The sequence below is a fragment of the Barbus barbus genome (assembly GCF_936440315.1).
Source record: "Barbus barbus genome assembly, chromosome: 23".
NCBI lineage: Eukaryota > Metazoa > Chordata > Actinopteri > Cypriniformes > Cyprinidae > Barbus > Barbus barbus.
In genome coordinates, this window is record NC_136751.1 from 27,691,037 (window position 1) to 27,717,575 (window position 26,539).

The following is a 26,539-nucleotide window of genomic DNA, read 5'->3' on the forward strand; positions in this document are numbered from 1 at the left end:
TCTGGTGAATTTGCTTTGACATACGTACTATAATATGATTCATACCGTTGCGATGATATAAAACTAATATTTTGCTCATCCAACTACTTGTGGTTTGATTCAAAAAGCACAAAGCTTTATTAGTGTTTCTGAGAGGAGATGAAGGTCGATTAAGATGCTTAGTGAGGAAGCAACAATACTTTATTAGAAGAGTCTAGAATATGTGCACTAAAATGATGTTTAGCAATTATTTAAATGATCATGATCGTGTCTTTAGTGAAATTTCACCAATTTAATGGTTCGTTTCTGTATTTACGCATCTGTTGTGGGTGGATTTGATTGATCCTGTCTACACATTTCTGACACATCTAATAAACAATGTTCCTGTCTTTAACCTTCAGAATACAGGTGTCAATGATTATTTCACTTTAAACACAAACAAATCTACAAAGCTACATTCAGAGAAACTTTAAACATTGATAAAGGGTTATAAACCGGAAATAAAATGAAATAAAATAATGAAAACGGATATATTATGAACATTAATCACTGATTTGTTCACAGATGATTATGCAACACATGTTGTGCCAAAAATAATAATATTCAATATTTATAATTGATTATTCAGATTTTTCAAGAGTTTTGGTGTGAACTTTTACTGTGAGTGACTTTGAAACAATATTCCAACAAATTAATTGTAAATGAAATGGTAACACTTTACTATAATGTCATCTACAGCATTTAATAATCTTAATATGAATTTAAATAGTTGTATGTTAACTTTATTTAATGCACCGTGAAACCAGTGTTATTTTGATATTATATACAATAGTAATATTTTAATATCACTATATATATGTGTGTGTGTGTGTGTGTGTGTGTGTGTCTGTGATGGACACCAAGGAACCACATATTAATTTTAAATTTTGGTTACGTTTTAGTCATTTGTTCTTTAAAATGTGGTTTTGTGTTGTTTTTCTTTTAATATTTCTATTTAGATTTATCTATTTTACTTTTAGTAATTTCAATACTTCAACTTCAACTTAAATTACAAACCCGATTCCAAAAAAGTTGGGACACTGTACAAATTACGAATAAAAAAGGAATGCAATAATTTACAAATCTCATAAACTTATATTTTATTCACAATAGAATATAGATAACATATCAAATGTTGAAAGTGAGACATTTTGAAATGTCATGCCAAATATTGGCTAATTTTGGATTTCATGAGAGCTACACATTCCAAAAAAGTTGGGACAGGTAGCAATAAGAGGTCGGAAAAGTTAAATGTACATGTAAGGAACAGCTGGAGGACCAATTTGCAACTTATTAGGTCAATTGGCAACATGATTGGGTATAAAAAGAGCCTCTCCGAGTGGCAGTGTCTCTCAGAAGTCAAGATGGCAAGAGGATCACCAATTCCCCCAATGCTGCGGCGAAAAATAGTGGAGCAATATCAGAAAGGAGTTTCTCAGAGAAAAATTGCAAAGAGTTTGAAGTTATCATCATCTACAGTGCATAATATCATCCAAAGATTCAGAGAATCTGGAACAATCTCTGTGCGTAAGGGTCAAGGCCGGAAAACCATACTGGATGCCCGTGATCTTCGGGCCCTTAGACGGCACTGCATCACATACAGGAATGCTACTGTAATGGAAATCACAACATGGGCTCAGGAATACTTCCAGAAAACATTGTAGGTGAACACAATCCACCGTGCCATCCGCTGTTGCCGGCTAAAACTCTATAGGTCAAAAAAGAAGCCATGTCTAAACATGATCCAGAAGCGCAGGCGTTTTCTCTGGGCCAAGGCTCATTTAAAATGGACTGTGGCAAAGTGGAAAACTGTTCTGTGGTCAGACGAATCAAAATTTGAAGTTCTTTTTGGAAAACTGGGACGCCAGGTCATCCGGACTAAAGAGGACAAGGACAACCCAAGTTGTTATCAGTGCTCAGTTCAGAAGCCTGCATCTCTGATGGTATGGGGTTGCATGAGTGCGTGTGGCATGGGCAGCTTACACATCTGGAAAGGCACCATCAATGCCGAAAGGTATATCCAAGTTCTAGAACAACATATGCTCCCATCCAGACGTTGTCTCTTTCAGGGAAGACCTTGCATTTTCCAACATGACAATGCCAGACCACATACTGCATCAATTACAACATCATGGCTGCGTAGAAGGAGGATCCGGGTACTGAAATGGCCAGCCTGCAGTCCAGATCTTTCACCCATAGAAAACATTTGGCGCATCATAAAGAGGAAGATGCAACAAAGAAGACCTAAGACAGTTGAGCAACTAGAAGCCTGTATTAGACAAGAATGGGACAACATTCCTATTCCTAAACTTGAGCAACTTGTCTCCTCAGTCCCCAGACGTTTGCAGACTGTTATAAAAAGAAAAGGGGATGCCACACAGTGGTAAACATGGCCTTGTCCCAACTTTTTTGAGATGTGTTGATGCCATGAAATTTAAAATAAACTTATTTTTCCCTTAAAATTATAAATTTTCTCAGTTTAAACATTTGATATGTCATCTATGTTGTATTCTGAATAAAATATTGAAATTTGAAATTTCCACATCATTGCATTCAATCATTTTTATTCACAATTTGTACAGTGTCCCATCTTTTTTGGAATCGGTTTTGTATTTCTATTTCTTTCCATTTAAGTTTACTAATTTTAGTTTTCAAGTTAGCCTAAATGTCAGTCCTCTTTCCTGTGTGTCATGTATTCCCGCCTCTTGTGTCCATATTTGGTTTGTTTCCTGTCCTCGTCTAGTGTGATATTTAGTTAATTCTGTTCCAGCTGTGTTTGTGTAATTAGCCTGTGTATTTAAGTTCCTGTCTGTTCAGTTTCGTGTCATCAGGTCTACTCGTTACTCCCTGGTGTCTGTGTCTGCCCTGCCCTGCCTTGCCTGGATTTGATTAAAGACTGTTATTTGAGTTTACATCCTCATCTCGTGTTCCTCGTTCCTCCTTGCTGTGTGCACCATGACACTAAATGTAAAAATATTTCTATTTAACTTTAATTTATTTTTATTTTGTAACTTTAGACCTTCAACCTAAATTTCAAAATATTTAATTTAATAAATTATGTAAGTTTAGTAATGTATTACGTTATGCAAAATTTGAAAATATTTATTTTTTACTTTAATTTATTTTAATTTCTATTTTTAATAATAATTTTAGTACTTCAACTTAACAATATTGGTGTTTAGCTTGTATTTATTTTATTACATTTGTAGTTTTAGTAATTTTAGTACTTCAGCTTAAAGTTATTTTACTTCAGTCAAAGTGGCATTTCTAACTTTTGCTGACGTTTTGTTTGCAAGATCAGATGCAAACCACACAAATCTGTCTACAAATGATGAATCCAAATGGACTTCACAGGTCTAAAGCTTAAACACAGTTTAGACGTGGATGAAGGGGAAAGTGAAATGAAGCGAGAAACTGGCATGAACCGTCGCTCTATAAATTGTCCTGATTGTCTTTAGAAATCTCCCAATGAATGTCAGCCCATTAAAAGATTCATATTTTATGTTTATGAACAGTGCAATCTGCTGAAATGATGGTAACACTGATTGCTCACCTGTGACACACCTTGCGGCTCTGTGAGGACAGCAGATGTGTGTATTAATTAAAGCAGCGTTTAGCTCTGGCCTCGTGCGCTCGATGTCCGTCCACAGCGGCGGTTGACTTTGCACAACACTTTCTTAACTGATGCTCTGAGTGCCATTATGTCAGGTGCTGTGCTTCACTTATTAATGAAATGGGTCTCTTGGCAAACCCTGTGATTTAAACTGCCAACTGGAATCCCATTCAATCTCACGGACTGTTGTGGAGCGAAAACAGCGGAAGCCATTTCAGACCAAACAGCGTATCTCATTTGGTTGGTCATGGATGGTTGCATTGGGGGAACTGTAGTCTTTCAGCAAACTTTTCACACAAGCTCTTTGAATGCATTTCATCGAATGCATGTGCCATTTTACATATACAAACTATTCTATTCTATTATAAAAATGCAATGATTTAACATGAAATAATACAATATTGTAATATAATATAATTAATATAATTATGTTTTTCATATTAACAAACTATTATACAATAAAGTGTTATATTATAAATTATAACTATTTAATTTTATACCATTTTAAAATTACAATTATATTTATTATTAAGATTCATAAAAGCTGTAAAATATTTTATATATAAGTGCTTTTAATTCACCAATTAAATTGTGTGCTGTTCAAGTGAGATCATAATCATACTAAGACTATATTTGTAGATTTCTCTTAAATTTGCACAATCAAATTGAGAAAGTTAATCATTGATCATAAAAACACATTATTCTTCCTCACAAAACTCCAGATATAATTCTATGTTTTAATATTTCACTGTCATGATCCACACGGACACAGGGAACGACGAGGCGAGGAACATATTCAATAACGAAAAGACTCTTATTAAACAAACTCAGGGATCGCGGGAGACACTGAAATCAACGTGAAGACGATCAGACCAAACACAGGGGCAGGGAAACACAGGGCTTAAGAACACAAGGAAATCAAAGAGGAAGAACAGAAACAGGGGCGGAGTAATTAAACAGGGCTAGGGACTAATCAACTAATGAACAGGGAACGAGGACAGGAACAGGAAGGCCAAATATGGACACGAGAGGAGGGGGAAACATGAGACACAGACTGACATTCACATGAAATCATGTCACATCTGTAACCTGTGTTAACACAAAGCGTTAGTGTTCTGGATCAGTGCGCGTCAATGTTTTCTTTGCGCTTTTGTCCCTAATCCATGTTTTGTCTAATGTATTCCAGCATACAGACATCGCAAACACTCACAATCACATGTCGATGCTTTGAAGTCACTTGAGTGTGCGTTTCATCTTTCATGTCGTATTTTTGTTGTTTCCCTCTATTTTATTTATTTTCATGAGTACTTTCCTCTCAATCCCAGTCTTTGTTTGGAGGGTTGGTTAAATCAAGACTACATTCTCTGTCTGTTTTTGATTTATTTGAATCAGATTGATTGTTTTAATGCACCTGACTTTTGACTGATGTCTGGATTGCGTGCGTGCAGGAAAGAAACAAAAGAAAGTTTCTTCAGAGATTAAAGCAAATATTACCATAAAATCAGCAAGTCAAATCAGTCACAGGCTTCCTGAGGTTTAAATCAGTTTATTGCAGTTATAAAATGTTTCTCCATGTTACAGCTGTATTATTCTTTCATATATCGCTTAATGGACAGCGTTTAACTTCTAATGGCAAAATTAACAGAACCGATTTTATAACACAGAAGTTTGAAACCTTGTATAAACGTCATGAATTGATTTTCATGTGTGTTTCCTCACTGCCTGACTAGAGAAGGAAAACTACTCTTTTTCTTGTAAAACCCCTGGAAAGCAGGACCGCTGTTCTTGGCTAATTAAATACAAGCTCTGTATTCTGGATAGACCCCTTTCACATAATAGAAAACCCAAATAATTAAAGTCTCAGTCAGAACGGTTCCATCCTGTTTCACACTCGGATAAAAAAAGCTCCTCAATTATCATTGTTTTTGGCTAGCTTCTAAATATCGAAGGCACACCCTTCCCGCCCTCTTCCCCGCGGCGTCCATCTCTCCAGCTCGCCATGATTGCCAATTAGAGCAGAAATCAATTTACAGTCTCCATTGCTTAATTGATATCATTATGTTTACTGTAGAATGAATAATTGATTATTGTATCATTACTTCAAACTGTAGTCGTGCGTGAAGCTCGCCCAGCAGGTAGCCGCCGCTGAGAGGTTTTCTCGTTAAAAAGCTGTGATTGTCGATAATTAAGGGTTATCATTATATTCTCACTTCCCAAATGGCTGGCATTACAGATTCAGACTTTCAAGTTGGGCCTGAAGTTGCACAACCAGTAATAATTTCTAATATGAGATCCAAACCAAAAAAAAAATCATATTTTAAATCCAGATGATATGTACCATAAAAAGCTTCCAGAAGAAATGATAAATAAATTACTAGGTTAACTGAACATTCATAAATAAACAGAAATAATCAGGCGATTGCTCTTGGCTCAAGCACATCTCTGTAGACTTGTCCATTAATTATTCTGTGGTCCATGTTATTGTGAAAGGCATTCCGATGGTGTGAGATTGTGATGTTGCATCAATTTCCACTCCTTGAATCTAAGGGAAAAGAAGAGAGAGTTAAAAATGCAGTTTTATACAGAATACAGAAACAAAAGCTACATTTAGCATTACATAACTTGCTCACCAATGGCTATATGGAATACCAATGGAATAATTTAAAATAAATTTGTATGTTTTAAGCAACAGCTCTTGTCCATATAAAAGGTACCATTTCTCATAATTGTATGAGTGGTTCTGACTGTATGAACGGTATATAAATGGCTAAGGTATATGTTTGCATGAACCACCTCACCTCAGAGTTATATGTGAATCCCAAATCGACTTCAGGGTTCTCGTCCACTTTGATGGTAACCCGAGTGACACGGTTTGTTACACCCCAAACCCTCACGACACCCAGGGTCAGTCTGTCGGCCAAGGCCAGCCCATTTACGGAAACCACACTGGTAAGACTACGCTATAAACATAATCACACAGCACAGCTGTTACCCACACATGCCCATTTACATTTTAAGCAAAAATGCTATTGCAAATGATAATTGCTGACATTAAAACATCCAGATATATTACAGTAATAAATATTTGTGAGGAAAATGCACTTAATTATCATAAAAGTAATGTCACAATGCAAACAAAATTGGACAAATGACCCATTTCTTGAGATTCTCTCACTTAGATCTTACTAGAACAGAATGAATAATAAGAGAAAATAGTTGTTTCAGTATTTATGTAACATCTGTGCCGAGACAACTCAACCTAGCTGAGTCTGACCTCGTTTTACAAACAGTTCTCAACTCCATAGGGCCGTGTTTTCCCCGCCGCTCAAATAATCTCAGCAAATACGACATCAATCCCACAGGATGTCCAGAGAGCTCTGACCTGGGCCAAGTGGCCTTGAGCTGCTACAGCATGAAACAGTTTTGGATCTGGATTTGTTTATAAATAGAGAGTGGCCACAGATGTTTGGCTTCAAGTGAGATGGACAATCTTGGACTCCCTATTGGATTTAATGACCACAGTCCAAATAAATAACTGAAAGAACTGCACACTTAGCTTTCTTCAATACATAGTAACGTACCTCATTGACATTGAAAGTTGTCAAGAGATATTGCCTGTTCAGAACAGTATCTGTAAGAATAATAATAATAAAAAAAGATTAAAAGAAGAAAGTATTTATAAAACACTGTGATAAATGATTTTTAGAATGGTCTACATACACAAACAAATACAGAATGAATATATAACAATACGCTTTAAAAACACACTTTTATTGCTTGTAATGCTGATGAGATTTTAAATTAGAATATGTCAGCAATAATAGCATTTACTACAAGAAAAAAGTAATACATCCAAAATATCCTCATTAGAAATATGTGTTCCTTCTTACTGTACATTTTTGCTAAACTCCAAAAAACATGCCTTCGGTAAGGGAAGATTATCAGTTAATAAATACTTATTTTCATGCAGTTCCTTGCACAAAATAACTAAGTAATGAGCTTAGAACACTTTTACCATAGTGCATGCATTTTGACATTTGCATCACTTAACCATATGTATGGATTTTCTTATGTAGTAAACTTGCATGGTAGTGCACTGCACACACAAAAAAAGTAAAGTGTTTAGTGTAGGCAGTATCTTATTTTTAAATGCAATACAGCATGAACCTTATAGCACCACTCACTGGACATTTCAGTTCCGAACTGCAGCAACTTAAAGCACTGTCAGTGTCAACTTTGCCTGTTTTGGATAATAATGAACGCAGTTTTAGGGCTACTCCCTGAACATTTCACTTTGAAAATGTCACAAAATGGTGCAAGAAGCAAGGTAATATCATTTTGCAGAATTGCTGTATTTCCACATATTTCCAATGAACCGGGTTGAATTAATCATTAATGGAATTGGAAACATCAAGAGAAATCAAAACCTTTAAATTCCTCATGATTCCCATCCCTAGAGACACAAAACCACATAAATCTCACCAATTCCCTCTCCGTCATCCCAGAACAGGGATCCCTTTGCTACACCTCCATCATTAAGAGCAACAATCAGACCCAGAGGATTCTGACGACTACAACAATAAAACAAAACACATTAAACATACATACAACACATAAACATGCAACCACTCACATTTACATAAAATTATTCAGAGTTCAGACACTTGCTCAGCTTGATAAACAACAGAGTGAACTCCTAAAGGCACAGAGAGAAAATTGAAAATGGACAAATAAAATAAATTGAGTGTTTGGGGGGCAAGAAGCCTTTTGAAAATGGAAGTATAGCAAAATGAAGCATTAAAGAGGTATTAACACAGATGCAGCATCACTTCACCTGTAGTGTGTGTTGTTCTCTGGTTTCTGCCAGGGCAGAATGTGGCCTGCTCTCACGTGCAGGTTAATTTTCTCTAACGGTGTATCCATATCCACAAACTCTCCTCCTGTACTTATAGCTTTACCCTGGATGATAAATCACATACAAGCAGATAAGAGACCCCAATATATAGAGGACAATGTACCGCAGGCTGAATTTGTTTCAGAAGCTAGCTTCATTAGCTAGCTTCAAGCTAATAAAGATTTGAATGCTTACTAATAAAATGCTTACTTGCATGTTGGAAAAAAAGCTTACCGTGTGGTAATCGTACCAGATGCCATTTGGCAGGTATCCCTTGACCACAGTAACGTTCTTCACAAAACAAAATCAATGAGAAAAAAAATCATAAACAACAACCCAAACAATACTAAGTAGAACTGCAAGACTCTCTTTACTGACTGAATATATACACACACTAAATAATAATAATGATAATAATAATAAAATACCTAAAAAAATATTTTATTTATACTAAAATAAGTAGTATAATTTAAATGCATTAATTATGTGGTATACTATTACTATATACACAATACATTCACATAAAGAAATAAATATTTAAAAATAGTTCTAAATTCATATATATATATATATATATATATATATATATATATATATATATATATATATATATATTAAAAATGACTTATTTTTAATTAGTATTACAATTATTACTAATGTAGTATACATTAGTATAGTAATATAGCCACGGTGTTTCATACCGGGTCCAGAGCAGGTGTGATTAGAAGAGCGGGACCCCAGAGGAACTGCTTGTCAATGCCCCAGGTTTTTTCATCTGTGACAAACCTACAGTAAAGAACACCGCACTGAGAACATCATCCACTCAACACTGTACATGCAGTTCATGAGGGAGAGAACAAGAAATGAGCAAGGGAGAGGTTTAGAGCATGAAATGAAAACATGCAGAGGTTGAGATGCTGAAAAAAAAAAAGCTGCAGATTCCGGAAGAGGAAGGTTAAACAGGTCAACAGAGTAGTGATATCAAAGCAGGCTAAAAAAATAATAATAATTAGATTCAGGAATATAAGACCAGTACAGAGACAGCATTCGGTCCAAGTTCTGATTAGTCATTCCTGTGATGCTTTGGGGGAAATGTAATTGAAACGAGAGGATGGACTGAAAATAGTGTCAGAAAGAAAAGATGGTGTAATGAAGATATATTTGGAAGGAGCAGAACATGAATGAAGGTCTTAAAGAGATATTTCACACAAAAAGGAAACATTTACTTACAGGCCTCGTTACATTCCCAGAACTTCCTTAACGTTCTGGCAAAGTTCTCTCAAAGTTACAAACAAGTAACGTCAATGTGTCTGGTTTAATTAATTAATTAATTAGTTTTTTGTTTTCTGAGCAACCACTAGGTTTTACCCATTTGTCAGCAAAAAGTTTTTAATAATTTAAAATAAATAAATTTAATATGATCACTTATTCTTTTATGTATTTTAACATGTACAGGTCAGAATAAGTATGTTGTTTCATTTGTATATACATATTTTTGTTATGCTGAATGCACTGGAAGATTATTTCATCCATATTTTGACATTTTATTTTCACAAAAGTTATTTGAAGCATTAAAGTAGACACTTTACATTATTTAATATGCTGTCTGCATATATAATAATCCCTTTTGTAAGATGCAGACACCAAAATGGGACATCTCATCTTTGACCCATACACATTTGTCATGTTTTAGTAGAATGTTTGAGAGTTTTTAAATGTTACTTCTTGTTTCTGAACATTCAGAGAACATTCAAAAGTAACAGTCACACAATGCTTGCAAACTGCTAAAATGGAATGTTCCTTTAATGTTTGCATAACCAAAAAAAAAAAAAACGTTTCTAAAATGTTCAGAGTCATACATTTTTTAAAGTGTTTTAAAAACTGTTTTTTTTTTCTGTCTTATCATTTTGAAATTGTATGAGGGTGAGCGAATGATTTTCATTTGTGGGTCAAGTAAATGGCGGACACTCACTCGTGCAGCATGGGTCTGACCACAGTGTTTCCGTGAGCGTGGGCTTCGTACATCAGTGTGTACAAATACGGCAGGAGGGTGTAGCGAATGTTCATCACATCACGAGACACAGCAGCAAACTCCGGTCCCCAGGCCACAGGATCCTGCCTCTGTCAAACATCACAAAAACTCATCAGATTACAGCCATTCAACACTGATGAAGAAAACCTGAATGGATTCTCATGCAAACCTCACCTCTCCTTCCTTGCACTATACATGCTAGGATAGTTTTATTATTTATTGTGATATATTTTTTAATTGTATGGAACTATTATATATATATATGTATATATAGCATTAGAAATATAATCAATGAACCAATATCAATATTTAACTATTTGTATTTTTTATTATCTCTGTAATATATCTCGAGTAACTGATTTATTTATTATCTAGCTGCAAACAGTTAGATCTGGAACAACACATCCTGCATTATGCATTGTGACACCATGGGAATAAATACTTTAGCTCTATATTTCATATTTGCAAAAACCAAATCTGTACAGCTGTGTCCCGCTGAATCCAGACGTAACTGTACACCTCGTTCTTCATCTGCATGTGTGTGTGTGTGTGTACAGCCTGAATGCTAATTGTCTGTCAGACAGAGAGCGGACTGGCCTGTGTGTGGGTCTGAGTGCTGTTAAGAGCAGTGGGTGTGAGTTAATGTGCTCATAGATATAAAGGTGAACTATATCTGATAATTATTTCTCAAGTACCACACGTTCACAGGTCTGACCACTAATGCGTGCGTGCTAACACTTAAACATGAACTAAACACTTTATGAAGAGAGAACAGTTTCTGTATGTTACACTAAGGCCTAAAAAAAGCTCCTCTAAATGTCCTTAAAACAAGCTGCATGAGATATTAAAGCTCATTTTCAGAGCATGTTTCTTGAATAAATCAAAGTTTTGTCTTGTTATTGAATTGATTTTCACCTGCTTATGGTTAAAAGAGGTGGAAAAATATATGCCATTGCCTCAAAATAATATACTCTTACAGTATATTAAACAAATTCCCTGAAAATGAGCCTTAATATCTTGTGCAGTTTTGCTGCTTATTTAAACTTATCTTGCTCAAAGGATATTTAAATGAGTTTAGAACTGGAAAACAAACAAAAAAAAGATACTCTTTGGGAAATGATTTTTGCATATAAACATGATTTCATCAAGTCCATTAAAAGTTTTTAAGGTTCAAAGAAAAACAAAAACCTGACTATATATATATATATATATAGTAAGTCTTTTTTAATAGGAAATAACGTTATAAGTACTGAACTTATTATTTTTTTCATTTAACAAAAAAAAAAAAAAATTAACTTGAATATATATATATATTTACATATTTAGCAGACGCTTTTATCCAAAGCGACTTACATTGCATTCAAGTTTCAGTTTATACATTTTTATCAACTCTTGCTTTCCCTGGGAATCGAACCCATGATCTTGGCGTTGCTAGCGCCATGCTCTACCATTTGAGCTATAGGAAAGTTATATATATATATATATCTTACTGAATTACATATACAACATTTATTTTCATTTACTTCATGTACTAAAACAACTAAAAATAAATTAACTAAAATTTTAATAAAACTAATAAACCTATAATGATATACATATATATATATATATATATATAGTTTAGGAAAATATAGATAAAAACTATAATAGTATCTCAATTATACTAACAACAATGTAACAGATACAGTTAATAACATTATTTCATTAAATATTTGTATTATCTAAATAATTTGTTTATTTAATAAATAACTAATAAAAACCATAGATATATAACTACTATAAAAAAATTACAAAAACAATACGATTACTAAAACTTTAATAATGGTGTATTGCTATTTAACAATATTTTACTATGTTGATTAAAAAATATATAAATAACAAGTCTTTTACGTGAAGCTGAATTTGTTCAAAACTCCAACCTCAAGTATTGAACAATAATAATCATAGTGATGGCAGCCTAACAGACTGGATATTGTAGGTTTATATGGTTCTTGCCCTTCTGACCTCCTAGAATATTTAGTCTTGTCCCCTCTCTCACTCATGGAGTGAAAACTCCTGCTAATGTAGTGGGAAAAGCTAATATCTCTGTGTTAAAGAGTTTGAATGAACTAGACCTTCCTCCTGTTAGAGCCAACTGCTGCTCGTAGACAAAAAGCCAAATTATTCCAAATGTACTGCCCTCTGACTCCATTAGCATGTGACTTAGTGTGATGGAGAGACGGACCAACTTGAAAACCCTTGCAGGAGCGTAAGACTTATGAGCCGCACTGCAGAAACCCATCTCTCTCTGTATCTCTCTCTCTCTGGCAGCTGGCATCAGAGGGAACATTTGCACTGGCAAAAGACTTTGCCAGATATTAGGAGCAAATAAGGTGGTCTTTCTGAACTTCTGTGAGTGTCTGTTCATCTGTCATTTACCCCCACCAGCTTGTTTTGCTAACTTGAACACAGTTTCTTCTGAAACAGGTAGTGGGAGCTGAGCATTTCACAATATTCTGCTAAATTTTCTGCTAAAGAAATACTTTGCAAATGTATGACTTCCTAGGTAAACTGATTTAGTTTTAAGGATATTTAAATGAGTTTAAAACTGGAAAATACAATTAAGAGAATGGGTTTTGCATATGAATATGATCTGAACACGAAGATTAAAATTGTATGTAAATTATTTATTTATTTAAATGCATTTTCTTTTATTATTTTACCAGAAACCTATGTTTATTGTTTTGACCTTAAGTGCTATTTTGCAACAATATTAATCTTGCTATACAAATTAATTTGAATCAAATTGAAAAAAAAGTTTTTTTTTTTTTATATACTACTACTACTAAAAAAACTTTTAATTTGATAAAAATAAAACATTTTCTTGATTATTTCTTGATTTTTGAGACGTTGATATTGTTTATTATTTTTAATTATTATTTTATTTTTATTTTTGTGGAAAAAATAATAAATGTGAAATATGTGGGACGAGGGTTATTAAATTAAAACTCAAAACATTAACAATTATTTTCTGTTAATTATAAATTAACATTAACTGAAAAAAAAACTAAACATTTATTTTAGCTACTTGCCAACACATAATTTCTTACTTTCATTTAATTTTACTTGTACTAAAACATTACAATTAATGCTGAAATTAATTTATAAAATTAATGAAAACTATATACAGCCATGATCCAGGACTTCCAGTGCTTGTCAGAGCACATTACTTTAAAAAAATGTAATATTAGTCCATCTGACATGTCTTTCTCTCTGTCACTTATTAATTCAGGCCACCTTGACGCCCTCCATGCTTTGCCGTTTGTCTCTGGATGACCTTCCATTTGCCTGCGCAGCCACATTAAAGCTAATGACATCTTGGAGGGGTAATTACAGCAGCAAGAGGACGTGCAGGGATAAACACGTCCAGCACGGGGTAGAGGCCAGCTGAGGACGGTCTCTTATTGAAACTGTCATTGAGACACGCGGAGGACATATCCACACCGGAGCAAGTGAATGACTCGGCAGAGCACCGGCGGAAAATGTGATATACCAGATACCAGAACTAATACATTTCATGCTATTTTAAAAGCGTTTTTGTTCGCATTTTTACTTCTGTGTTTTACTCTAGCACAAATCCCAAAGGAATATGCACATATAATATTGCACAAATGTTTTCTCTTTTGGTTTTTCGCCAGTTTTATTGACAAAGACAGTGAAATGATAGGGAGCAGATAGCAAACGCTATGTTTTCAACCCCAATTTCTTTCATAATTTGCTACAAATCCTGAAGGATTGTAATATAAATTCTCATATGATTGCAACATAGCACAAAACAAAAACTTCCCAATACCCTTTTCCCAAAAGGACTGTTATAATCACCAGCAGGATAAAAAAATAAATGTTGTAGGATAGCAAAAGAAATTTAAAGAAAATCCTGATGGATTTTACAGTTCCTAAAAATTCTCTACAGATTTTTCTTTAACCATTTAGACATTAGACATTATTCCAATACAATAAAAGAAGGATTCTAATAATAAAATAAAACAAATAGTAAATTAAATTATTTTAATTCAAATTTTACATTAAGTTTATTTTCTTTATAAGGTAAAATGTAAACATAGTAAATAAAAACAAATAATTAATAATTAAATGTATTCTAATTGAAATAAATACATATATATGTATATATATATATATTTTTTTTTAATTATTATTTATTTAGTTTATTTTATTTGAAATTAAATTAAATAAATAAATGTACAAATAAATACATTTGTGCAATTAATCACATCAAATAAAATAGTAAAGTAAATAAACAGTACTTTCAATTATTTTCAATTAAACATTACATTTATTTTATTTGAAATAAGGTTACATTTAAACAAACAAATGAACAAATAGTAAATTAAATATAATAATTTTAAATTTTTATTAATTTAATAATATGTTTTATTTTAAATTAAGTTAAATAAATGAATACATTTCATTTTAATTAAGTTTGATAAACAAACATAATAAATAAATCTGTCTGTCTGTTCAATTAATTCTGTGCACATTCTTTTAGGATTTTTAGGCTACATTTCCACTACAAATTCTATTTCTGTTTGTTCGTCCTTTGTTTAATCACTCATTTAGCAAAGCTTTTTCTTAATGACTGAAGCCCAAGAGGGTTCTGGATAACTTTGAGTATTTAATTATACCCCAAATGTATCTGTTAGCAACGAAGCTGCCACGTCCATTAACTGAAGAATTTCCCCCACACCATATCGATCCCTCTCACTCCCCGGGCTTATTGGATTTTTGTGACAGGTCCCAGACTTGCAAAGGTCACAATTTAAACAAGTGCCGGAGTGAATACCTGACAGCCCACCTGTCTATGGATGCCAGATATTACTCAGAGCCCGTGTGGGAGGCCCTTTTCAATTGCCGCCGTGTGTTTTGGAGCTACTGTCTTTCTCAGTGATTCAGAGATCATTTTCATGCTCTCTTAGGGCGTCATACAGACAAGCATTCATGTAGGAAGTTGTCATGGATGTCTGTACTGAGACATTATCTTGTTTCAACCTCTGTTTTGATGCCCGTCACTCACTGTCACTGATTATCAGGCTTAACGCCATATAAGGCTCAATTAAGGTCCGTTTCACACTGTTTGCTGTACAATGGACCCACATGTCCCCTGTCATATCCATCAATTTTCTGAGCATGATTAAGCTAAATAAAACCACAATTGCTTGGTGTAATTGACATAAACGTTGTACTGTTAAATAATAATAATAATTATTATTATTATTATTATTTCTCTTAATTTTATTTTACAGTAACATATTACAATAGTAATATTTTTATTTAGCAAAAATAAGAATAAGAATAGCAGAAATTATTATTATTATTATTATTTTCTATAATTTAAATACTAATTTATATATTTTACAATAGCAATATTTTGTATTGAGTTTAATAATAATAATGATACTAATTTATTTATTTATTTGCTTATTTGTTTGTTTGTTAACAGGCATACTGATATATAATCACACATTTTTGGGCAATATTGTGCATCCCTACAAATATTACAATAGTAATATTTCTTATTTAGTTTAATATTTTAACTTAGTAATAATAAGAAAAGAAGAAAATCAGAAGTTATTATTTTCTCTCATTTAAATATTCATTTCTGTAGTAGTAATATTTATTTAGTTTAATATTTTATTTAATAATAATATTTATATATTTTTTATATATTATTATCATTATGTTTTTAAATCATATTGTACACCCCGGCAAACAAGCTCAGCAAAGTTGGACTTTTTTTTTAAATCACATAAAAAAAATAGAATAAATAAATTAACTTTAAATTTTTTACATTTCTGTATCAAAATCCCCATTTTTAGATCCAAAAATTGTGATTATGTGATGAAAATCATAAAATCTTTTTAAGGGAAAAGAGCTCTGACACAATTTGACTGATTAAACTAACCTCATACCTAGCCTTAGAATAAGATTTAGTCAAGTTTTGGTTAACACTGGTCTAAAAATCCAAAATCTGTCCATAAAAAAAGCCAATGCATGAATAAAGCTTCTCTAAAGCTGTGTTCTTACTGGCATGTTGATGGTGTTGTGGTTTCTGGAGAACGGATAGAAAGCTCCAAGCTGCATCCAGCGCAGGCACATCTCGTATTCAGCACTGTTAAAGAAGCCGCAGATATCAGCACCAGTCTGAAACACATGCGAAAAGGGAGAATGAGAAGGGAAAAGAGACATAGAGAGAGAGAGAAACACAAATATAGATCTCTGTAAAAACAGGGCAACAAGAGCCAACTCCAAAACATGAATAAATAAACTCTAGAGGCAGTGTAATGGCTGCATGCTAGTGTAATGCACCCAACTGAACTAAAAACATTGTTTGATAGGAAATAAAGCACAAATGAAAAATCAATAGCAAGTGCTGCAGCAGGACGAGAGAGCCACTTACATAAGGGATGCCAAATATGCTGAACTCCATCATGCCTAAGAGACAGAAAGAGAGAGAGAGGAGTTTGGTTTTGATGGATACAGATATCCAGTTAATGCACTGAACTGTACTATAGATGTTCAATAAAACACCACGTTTAATGAGGAAGGTGGGTCAAAAACTAAAGGATTAGGACAAACAGTTTTTATATAAAACAAATGTGCTGATTGCCCATGCAAAGCTTGTTGCCATGTTAGGGTGTTCTGGCTGGTTTGTTACTGGCCTGTTTTGAAAAGTCTCTATAATGATCTGAGGCAAGGTTATGTGTCTTGCACCATATTCAAAAAATGTCAGGATATTTTTGATGCCTCAGAAGACCAATACATTGAAATTCTCATTGCAAAACTTTCTCATTTAATTCCCATTTAATATACAATACCATTCAAAGGTTTTGGGTTATGAAGTCTCTTATGCTCACAAAGTCTGTATTTATTTGATTAAAAATACAATTAAAATGCAATAAATGTGGAATATTATTAAAATGTATTCATTTATTTTCTATTTGAATATATTTTAAAATCTGTGAAATTTCAGCATCATTACTCCAGTCTTCAGTGTCACATGATCCTTCAGAACGCATCAGTATTGTGATGCCTAATATTTTTTTAAATGCCACAAAACATTTATTTTTCAGGATTCTTTTATATATAGAAAATAAAAAAAAACAGAATTTTTTTAAATTATATATTTTTTTTTAAATTTTATAAATATATTTACTGTCACTGGTGATTCATTTAATGTATCCTTGTCGAATAAAAGTACTGATTTCTTACTGACCCCAAACTTTTGAACAACAGTGTACTAAATACGATCACTAGCAATGCTTATCTTCAAACACATACCTATGATGGACTTCAGAAGCTGGTCCCAGGCGGAGTAGTTGTCTCCCAGCCAATGTCCTGCCCAGCGTCCACTAGATGGGTATGTTGAACGGGTAACTACGACACCTCTCTTTCCAGTGGTACTAAGCAATGCACTGGGAAATACACATAAAAAACATAAAGCTCATTCCAGAACAACAGAGTAATAAAATAGTAGCGAATGCAGAGGAGCAGAAAACTCACTCGTAAGTGGGTTTTGTGTGAGCCCAGCCATACAAGTTGTGGACATCGTAATGCTTGACGCGTCTGCCATCGGCCAGGATCTGCTCACTGTTCATGCATAAAGTCTTATGGTTCAGACCTCTGTGCATGGACTCCAGCGCTGGGAAAAGTCACACGCATCAAGATTAATTTTGGATGGAAAGTGCTAAATACAAGTGTAAATGTTGCCCATCGTGCACTCATAGGAACATACGGGGCATGTATGGAGGATTCTCCAAATCGTCATTGCCTAGACAATTTTCTCCCACGGTGCCATGCACGAAACTGGCTGGCTCATTCATGTCCTTCAGGAAGCAAAACACAATGACACGGTTATTGTTCAAAGAATGCAAAGGAGAAAACTGTGACCGTATGCAAATGAGTGCAGAAATGGGGGCGTGGCTATGCAAAACCTTCACTTGTTCTTGCACAGCTCACCATGACTTTGTCAAGTAGGACATATTCCACAATCAACAACAAGATTTCAACAACATTCCTATGAATCTATAATTTCCCTCTGATTTTTGAGGTATTTATCAGTTGCGGTTAGAGTTAGATGTGTTGCTTTAAGAGCAACAATGGCATGTAATGGCACATATGTGCTCAAAGAATATATTTTACCATTTTAATTCATAAAAATGACTGCTTACTTGTCTGCTTACCCCTAGTAAAAAAGTTGTATATTTAAAATACATTTATTTAATACTAAGTAAAGTTTAATATTTTAACATTTACTGACATATCGCTCCAGACTTACTGATATGACAAATATAATTAAACTTTATTTGGATTACTACTTGTGCACAATGCACATTTCTTAATATTAAGTCTAAAACGTGTTATATTGTCACTATTGATGAGGATTGTATGATATTTGAATAATATCAGTCTTTAAATTCAAGATATTTAAAGTGTACCTGAAGTGTACTTGTAATAGTTCCACTTTAGCACAATCAAAAATATTTCAGTATATATTTAGTTGGACTTCAGCACTAATTCCACACAATTTAACGATTACTACATGCTGACTAGATATTACAGTAGTGCAAAATGATAATTTATGTGCATTTCCCACACTGTAAAAAAAAAAAAAATTGCTGAGCAATCTTAAAATGTTAAGGCAACCAGCTTCAGTTTTCTCAACTTATTTTTGTAGGAGATTTTTGAGTTCGCTCAACTTTTTTTGTATAAACTTAAGTTGAGAAAACTCAAAAATACCCTGAAGCTGGTTGCCTTAAATGTTTAAGTTCTCTCAACTTTTGATTTTTTTTACAGCACTGTAAACAAAAAAAACAAAAAAAATAAATAAAAAAGTTGAGCAAACTTAAAAAGTTTAAGGATACCAGCTTCAGCAGATTGTTGAGTTTTCTCAACTTAAGTTTATACAAAAAAAGTTGAGAAAACTCAAAAAAGTCCTAAACATAAGTTGAGAAAAATCTGCTGAAGCTGGTTGCCTTAAAATTTTAAGTTTGTTCAACATTTTTTTACAGTTCAGTACAAAATCCGTTGTTCCGATTTAGCAGACTTTAAGTATACGTTTAGTACACTAAAAATACAATTGCAGGGTATTTTTATTAAGTACCTAAATATGTAAATGTCTTTATAGTGTATGAAATAAATGTATTTCAAATACATTTTAACATAGTTATTTTTTCATTAGGTAAAGGAGAGTGTCTATCTGCTAATATTTTATTCTGATAGTCCTCCAACATTTTATTGACTATAAGTAACTTTGCAAGTAGGCTATACATGACAACTTACAGTATATTACAAACCATAATCCTAACAGTCTTCTAATTAGTGCTGGTCCGAATACCATTTTTTGAGCTTCGAAGCTTCGATAGTAATCAACACCGAATATTCGAAGCTTCGGAGGGAGGGGCTGAACATATTCTTCTCTCTAATAAAGGCAGGAATCTCTGTGCATCTGTCTGTCTGTTTGCATTTTCATTGTGTTCGAGAACCGTTCATCCAATGACTTCATGTGTGACAGGTGTGTTGCTGCGGACCCTAGGGAGTGCAGTGTTGCATTTTGGTGCAATATGGACACGGGACACCTTCATAATTAATAAACTTTTAATAAACTACAGAACAGCGTGAGCCGGAAGCGACGTGCTTCATGCGGGCAGGGCTTATATGCTCCGAGAACGCACACTGCACTAGTGATACACGCACAGGTCTGATAAGAGCAATACTTTTAAAAAGGTAGCCCAGTGCTTAATTTTTAAATTGAGAGGTCCCGGAATAAAGCGGGGTAATGGATTCGGCATGTGATTAGAGGAGGGAGAGGACCAATCTTTAGTGATTGAAAGCGTGCAGTTGCTTTTATAGGGTATACGGTCATGAAAAACCTGGAAAAGCTATGAAATGTTAAAACAGCGATTTCTAGGCCTGGAAAAGTTTTGTAAAAGTCATGGAATTTTATTTCACAAATCTCTGTATAATAGAGTTATATTTAATCAGGTCCTGAATTTGTGTGTATATAGTTTTACTCATTCCCACAGCTTTCGAGTTTATAATGAGGGAAATTCCTGCACACATTTATTGAATATAGCATGTAGATTAGATGAGTAAATAAATCCACACAAAATATCAGATTAAATCAGTCATTTGAAAACAGCCTGAGTGATTCAGCTGGATCGTGTCTTCTCTCTTTCACTCTCTCAAAGCGGCTTCACTTCGGTGCATCTCGTCTGCACTACAGGAGCTACTGCACGCTGACCCAAGACTTTAGCTCGCATCTGGGGAAAGTTGACAGAAAGAAAACGCATGCATCGCTTTCGGTTTTGTGATAGCAGAGGGTCCGTTCACATGTCGTGTCTTTTGCGCGCTTAAATTCATTATTTCAAATGTAGATATGCGGCAAGCGGGCTCATATATGCATGCTATAGGTCAGCACGGTCTGTTGCTGGTGCAGATGTTCAGCCAGGTGGACAAGTTGAGAACCGTTTCGCGGGGAATGCCAGGTGTTCGAGGAAAAAAAAAAAAGCATTCGATTCGAATCTCAAAACTTCCAACCCACTGAACGAATATTCGAATAATCCAGTCCAGCCCTACTTCTAATGAGAGTTAGTTGATATGTATTCGCGAAATCATTTTAGTTAGTCGACATACTTTTTGTACTTATAGTTTTGTACTTAGAGTTACTTATAACAGAATGTCCAATTGAAATAGAAACTTTGCTTTATATTCCAACATAAAAATTAAAAATACAAAGCACTCACGATCCAGAGTCCGTCAAACTTCATAATGTTGTTGTAAAAGTCTTTAATCTGCTCTCCCCACCACTCTGCTGTACTGGTCTTGAAGAAATCAGGGAACGCTGCAAAAGCTCTGAATAGCTGAAAGTTCAAGTGAAACAAACATTATTAGAATTGCTGCAGGTTGGAGGCAGTGCTTTGATAATTACTACATGCTGATTGGATATTACAGGAATGCAACACGCTAATTTGTTTAATAATAATGTCCTTATTCACTTCTGATCTGTTCTCATTGGCCGATTGTGTGTCTTCTACATGCTGATTGGTTGATATAATCTATGATGTCACCTTCATCTCTCTTGACTGCATTTGCAATTATAGCCCATTGTACTGAGGATTCCAGAATGAATAGACTTGGATAGAGGGAACAAGAGAAAAGATGTCCGGTTCTCTGATTAAAGAGAGATAGAAAGAGAGTGATTTATAGAGAAAGATAATGAAGTGAGAGAGGCAGATACCTCTACTTGAGTATCCCAGTCCAAAGAATTGTCCACAGTGATATTGGGATAGTCAGGCCACACCTATGACAGACAGAAACAACAAAATGTTTCAAACAAATCAAGCTTTAAGGGAAATGTGGTTTTATTCTGTGATTCATTTGTTTAGATTTTCCTGAAGTGTTTTCAAGATCACTATTTTTTCATCCTATTAGTCTTTTGTGAAATCTATTCAATTAATGACGTATTCCAGATGATGTTTCCCAATTTAAAGGTACAGTATCCAATACGGAAATGGGTACTGCAGTCCAAATTCAAAATATTGGAGACAGTTGTTTCTCCCAACCCTCCTTTCTCAGACTCCATGCTCACGTGGGTTGCCAGATTGAGGATACTCAAGAAGAACGAGCACGTTTTAATTTGCCTGTGTTCCTTTTAGACAGATGCCGAGGCTTTTTTAGGTTGGGTAGAATCTGCAGTCTCTGACCCAGTTTGTTTGCTGGCTTCCTGTGATATGCTTTATTTTACACGAACTGGCAACCCGGGGAGCTGAAAGATTATTGAGTAAATTGGCACTGGGTACAGTTAAACAAACCAAAACAAAACCAGACATTCCGACACGGAACACACATTTGATATTAGAATACCTGGCTAATGTGTTGTTTTTCAAAGAAAAAACATGTATACAGAAACTTTAACCTCATTTAACTTGAACTCTGAATCCTGAATTCTTCCACAAGCATTTGGAAAATAACCAACAGTTTTCCATTTCATCACCATTTTGGAGATGATGTTAAGTATGGGTTAATTAATTTGCCTTCCAGTGGTTATTCCCAATTAAGACTAAATTGGAAAAATTCAAATTTAGGATTTACATAGTACAGCATAACAAATCATAATGACATTATCCTTGGTGCCAATGACATCATTTTTGGAGGGAAAACCACAGCACAATTAGTATTGAGGATTAGCAATGGATTTGATGATCAGTGCTGTTTTTTTTTTGGTATCATTCATTATAAAACGTCTATCCTATTTGAGAAAATTAAAAATTGGTTTGACAATATACAAAAAAAAAATGTATGCTATCGGTCAAACCCACACTGAGCAATGGCAAACGTACTGTATTTCTATGCTATCAGGCATAGATAATCGTGTAGATGATTGTATTATCCTTCTTTAAATAACAACACAAACAAACCAAGCTACAAACAGAGTTCAAGGTACTGCAGAACACAAAGGACCTCAAACTCATGCTGCAGAGCAGAGAAAAATATACTGTCAACAAAACTATGAGGCATTGACTCAGAATCAATATGTTCCTCTTCCTCCTTGTGTTTGTCATACCTTTCCCCACACAATGTCATTGCTGAGCTCAGGAGGCCATTTGATAAAAATGTCTTTTTCAATCCCGGTGTCAAAAGCAGGGTAGGAGCCTTTCGTCTCATTGCCCGCTATCGCTGGGTCCTGAAGCACACAAACAAATAAAGCATGTAGTTCTGGTACAGAATACATTCTCTGCATGCTTCTGGCCAGAATAAGATGACCGTACTGATATCAGACAACATCGATCTCTCTGCTCTCATTACAGTTACCATTTCATGGAAACAACTTTGTTTTTCCCAGTAATTGAGAATAGTTTGTACCAGGATGAAGATGAAACGCATTCCCTCAGCCCTCATCTGGTCCACCAGCGCAGGCAGTTCTTTAAAGTTCACTTGGTCCACCGTAAAGTCCATCTGCCTCTCCATGTAGTCAATGTCTGCATATTGCACATCCTTTAAGGGATCAAAGGTCAATTATTATTATTATTAAACTTAAATGTGAACTTCCAAAGTGACTGAGTAATTGAGCTGCAAGCAGTTGCTATGGATTTTATCCTACATTACATTTTATTGTAAATTACATTATATCCTAAAACTGTATAGATAATAAAATTAAAATTACGTAATATTATATTTCTTAAAAACACATTGGTATGCACACATTCAAATTTAGACTAACAAAATGCTCAAAAGATTGTGAACCAACTCCTTTAATTATAGAGAAAATATTATATAAAACTACAAGAAATAATTGCAATAAATTAGAAAAAAAACATGAATAATATGAATAACAGATTTTTTATTAATTAAATGAAATTTAATTAAAAATTTAATTTCTAACTACTAACTAATTGTAAAGTAATTGGCTTTAATTTATTAATTATGAAAGTGTTTTCATCATTGATTTTGTCCATTCACAAAATCACCTCTCTAAAATCCCTTGAAAAATAAACAGCAGACTTCTCAAGTCATAAAATCTGAGGTATCATCCATCATCAGTATCAGAAACAGAGCAAGACGAGTTAGGGGGGGGTTGTTCAAAATGTTAGCTTATAAATACTAGTGATGCTTTTCTTAGAAGAAACTTCTAATAAAAGGACTATGAAAGCTTTAATATGAACTTTATGTGTCGGTGACTCACTCCAGGTGCCACTTTAAGTCTTAATACAGCCACAGAAGTTTTTATCATTCAGGTTTTTGTGGAGTTTTTATCATTCAGGTTGCGCATCCCTGCAAAATAACTGGTTGAGGTATTTAAAGTGAGAAACGCAATATTCCTGAAGTTCTAATGCAAGTTTTGAAGGTCGGTGAGAGTTTGAAACTGTGTTTATTGTTGCATTCAGGAAGAGACTGAAAGACACATGCACAAACTACTTACATAAGGTATTTGAGCTGCTTTCATGTCTCTGTAAAGATCTGCGATCTCCGTATCGTTGGAGTAGCCGTAGCGGCAAAGCTGGAAGCCGAGCGACCAGTAGGCTGGAAGAACCGGGCGGCCGATCATCTGTCAGACAAAATGCACAAACCGAGAGAAAAATATTTGATATTTTATGCAAATACATTTTAGGACATAAATATTCAAGTGGCTTAAGAGAATCTAATAGCCCCTTCTGTCTATGTGACAAGAGAGCTTCCTTTAGATAAATATTTATGTATTTCATTTATGCATGTGAGTTTTCGGATGTTATTTTGTGTGTGTGCTTAGATTGAGTACACTGTGAGCAATGAGGCAGAGAGACTCCATCTGCTAAACCTCATCAAGCCAGGAAACACACACACACACAAACCTCAGTGTACTGCTGAACCACTTCTTCTGGAGTGGGTCCCATCACCATGTAGAAGTCCAAGATACCTCCGATGGTGTGGTAGGTCAGAGATGGAGTAGGCTGGAAGGTCACATCTAAGAGCAAAACAAGCCAAAAAAAAAAAAGGATGACATCATCCCAGTGACTCAATGTGCCGCATCAGCTTATTTTTTACACACCTACACTTACAGTCTCTGAACAGCAGTAGCGGATTCCCTCTAATGCTTTTATGACAGACAGCACACTGGACATGACAATGTTTACATCTTAAGGGTCAAATAAAATTAAGTTTTGTGGGTTTTAAGTCCATGTCTATGGGTTGAAAACACTCACAAAAACACGTCCAGATGACAATTCATCCCAAAATCTAAATATAAAAATTTGCAATTATATTTTGGATAAAGAAAATGAAGTCTGTTTGTAACACTTTTTCTCATGTTTACTTTGTGTTAACTTTTAATTAATTTTAGTGATTTTTTTTATTAGTATCAAAATAATTTCCATTATATTCTTATTATTGTAACAGTATTTCACTGTAAAATAGTATTATATATATATATATATATATATATATATTACATTTAAATGAACATAAGTGTATATAAAAAAAATGAAATTCTCAAAAGAATGCAAAATATGTCTTTAGCCATTTTCTCTTTGCAGAGAAAATATTATAGAAAACTACACAATTATTTTACAAAAAAATGATAATTAAATTAATTACGTTCCATTTAAACACATGCATATATTCCCTTTATTACCTATTTATTACTTATAAATTCCCTTTATTTAACTACTAACTAGTTGTGAAGTAATTGGCTTTAATATATTCATTATGAAAATGTCTTATGAATAGTAAGAATAATAAATAACATTAATAATATAAATTATGTTTTTTTATTCATTCAATTAAATTAATAAATTTTCCAACTACGATTTAGTAGTGAAATAATTGGCTCTAATTTATTAATTCTGAAAGTGCCTTTATTGCTTTTGTCTGTGCACAAGCTGCCAAATGTGATTTTGCTGGACTATGACAAAAAACTAAACTATTAGCTATTTAAAAAAAGGAAAGAGTCCTTCAGTGTACATTCCCAACTTCCTTTTACAAAAGAAATATGTCAACACATGCAATAAAAGCTTCAAATCATTTCAGAGGTCTTTAACACCTCCTTAACTGTCCATTTCTGCATCATTCTGTATGCGTTGAGGTGTTAAACACATCTGCATTCAAACTGAAGGGCACTACTTTGAACTTCTCTCAGTAAAGTGAAGCACATCAAAGCTATTCTCCTGCTGTGGTTCTCAGGATGCTCATTTACTCGACTGCCTGTGAGTGCGTGTTTATGTAAGAATTAAAATGTGTGTGTGAGCGTTTGCGAGATGGCGGTTGAATGCAGAAGACTTTCTGAGAGCACAACTCTGTTAAAAGCCCCATTGCAGCAGCACCATTATGTGTAAGCAGCTCAAGAGAAACTCCTGCAATAAGCATAAGCGTTCCTCACACTAAAGCTCAACGACACCCTCTCGCCTCTGATAAATAGCATCCGCTCTAATCACGACCTTAAGACCTGCTGACA

At 34.1% G+C, this 26,539-nt stretch overlaps 1 protein-coding gene across 1 annotated transcript in view; it reads right to left on the bottom strand.

Annotated features, from left to right (window-relative positions):
- LOC306843052 (sucrase-isomaltase, intestinal-like) overlaps positions 1–26,539 on the bottom strand; it is a gene marked incomplete at both ends in the record, with an annotated part of 79,934 nt that overhangs the window by 19,611 nt on the left and 33,784 nt on the right. Inside the window, 18 exons of the mRNA XM_079374287.1 lie at positions 6,430–6,591; positions 7,213–7,262; positions 8,114–8,202; positions 8,466–8,590; positions 8,760–8,816; positions 9,227–9,311; positions 10,498–10,646; positions 16,639–16,755; positions 17,012–17,046; positions 17,893–18,026; positions 18,115–18,253; positions 18,347–18,437; positions 21,357–21,473; positions 21,851–21,913; positions 23,177–23,296; positions 23,476–23,607; positions 24,533–24,658; positions 24,942–25,054. Coding sequence (XP_079230413.1) covers positions 6,430–6,591; positions 7,213–7,262; positions 8,114–8,202; positions 8,466–8,590; positions 8,760–8,816; positions 9,227–9,311; positions 10,498–10,646; positions 16,639–16,755; positions 17,012–17,046; positions 17,893–18,026; positions 18,115–18,253; positions 18,347–18,437; positions 21,357–21,473; positions 21,851–21,913; positions 23,177–23,296; positions 23,476–23,607; positions 24,533–24,658; positions 24,942–25,054 — 1,904 coding nt within the window. The remainder of the gene's footprint in view (positions 1–6,429; positions 6,592–7,212; positions 7,263–8,113; positions 8,203–8,465; positions 8,591–8,759; positions 8,817–9,226; positions 9,312–10,497; positions 10,647–16,638; positions 16,756–17,011; positions 17,047–17,892; positions 18,027–18,114; positions 18,254–18,346; positions 18,438–21,356; positions 21,474–21,850; positions 21,914–23,176; positions 23,297–23,475; positions 23,608–24,532; positions 24,659–24,941; positions 25,055–26,539) is intronic.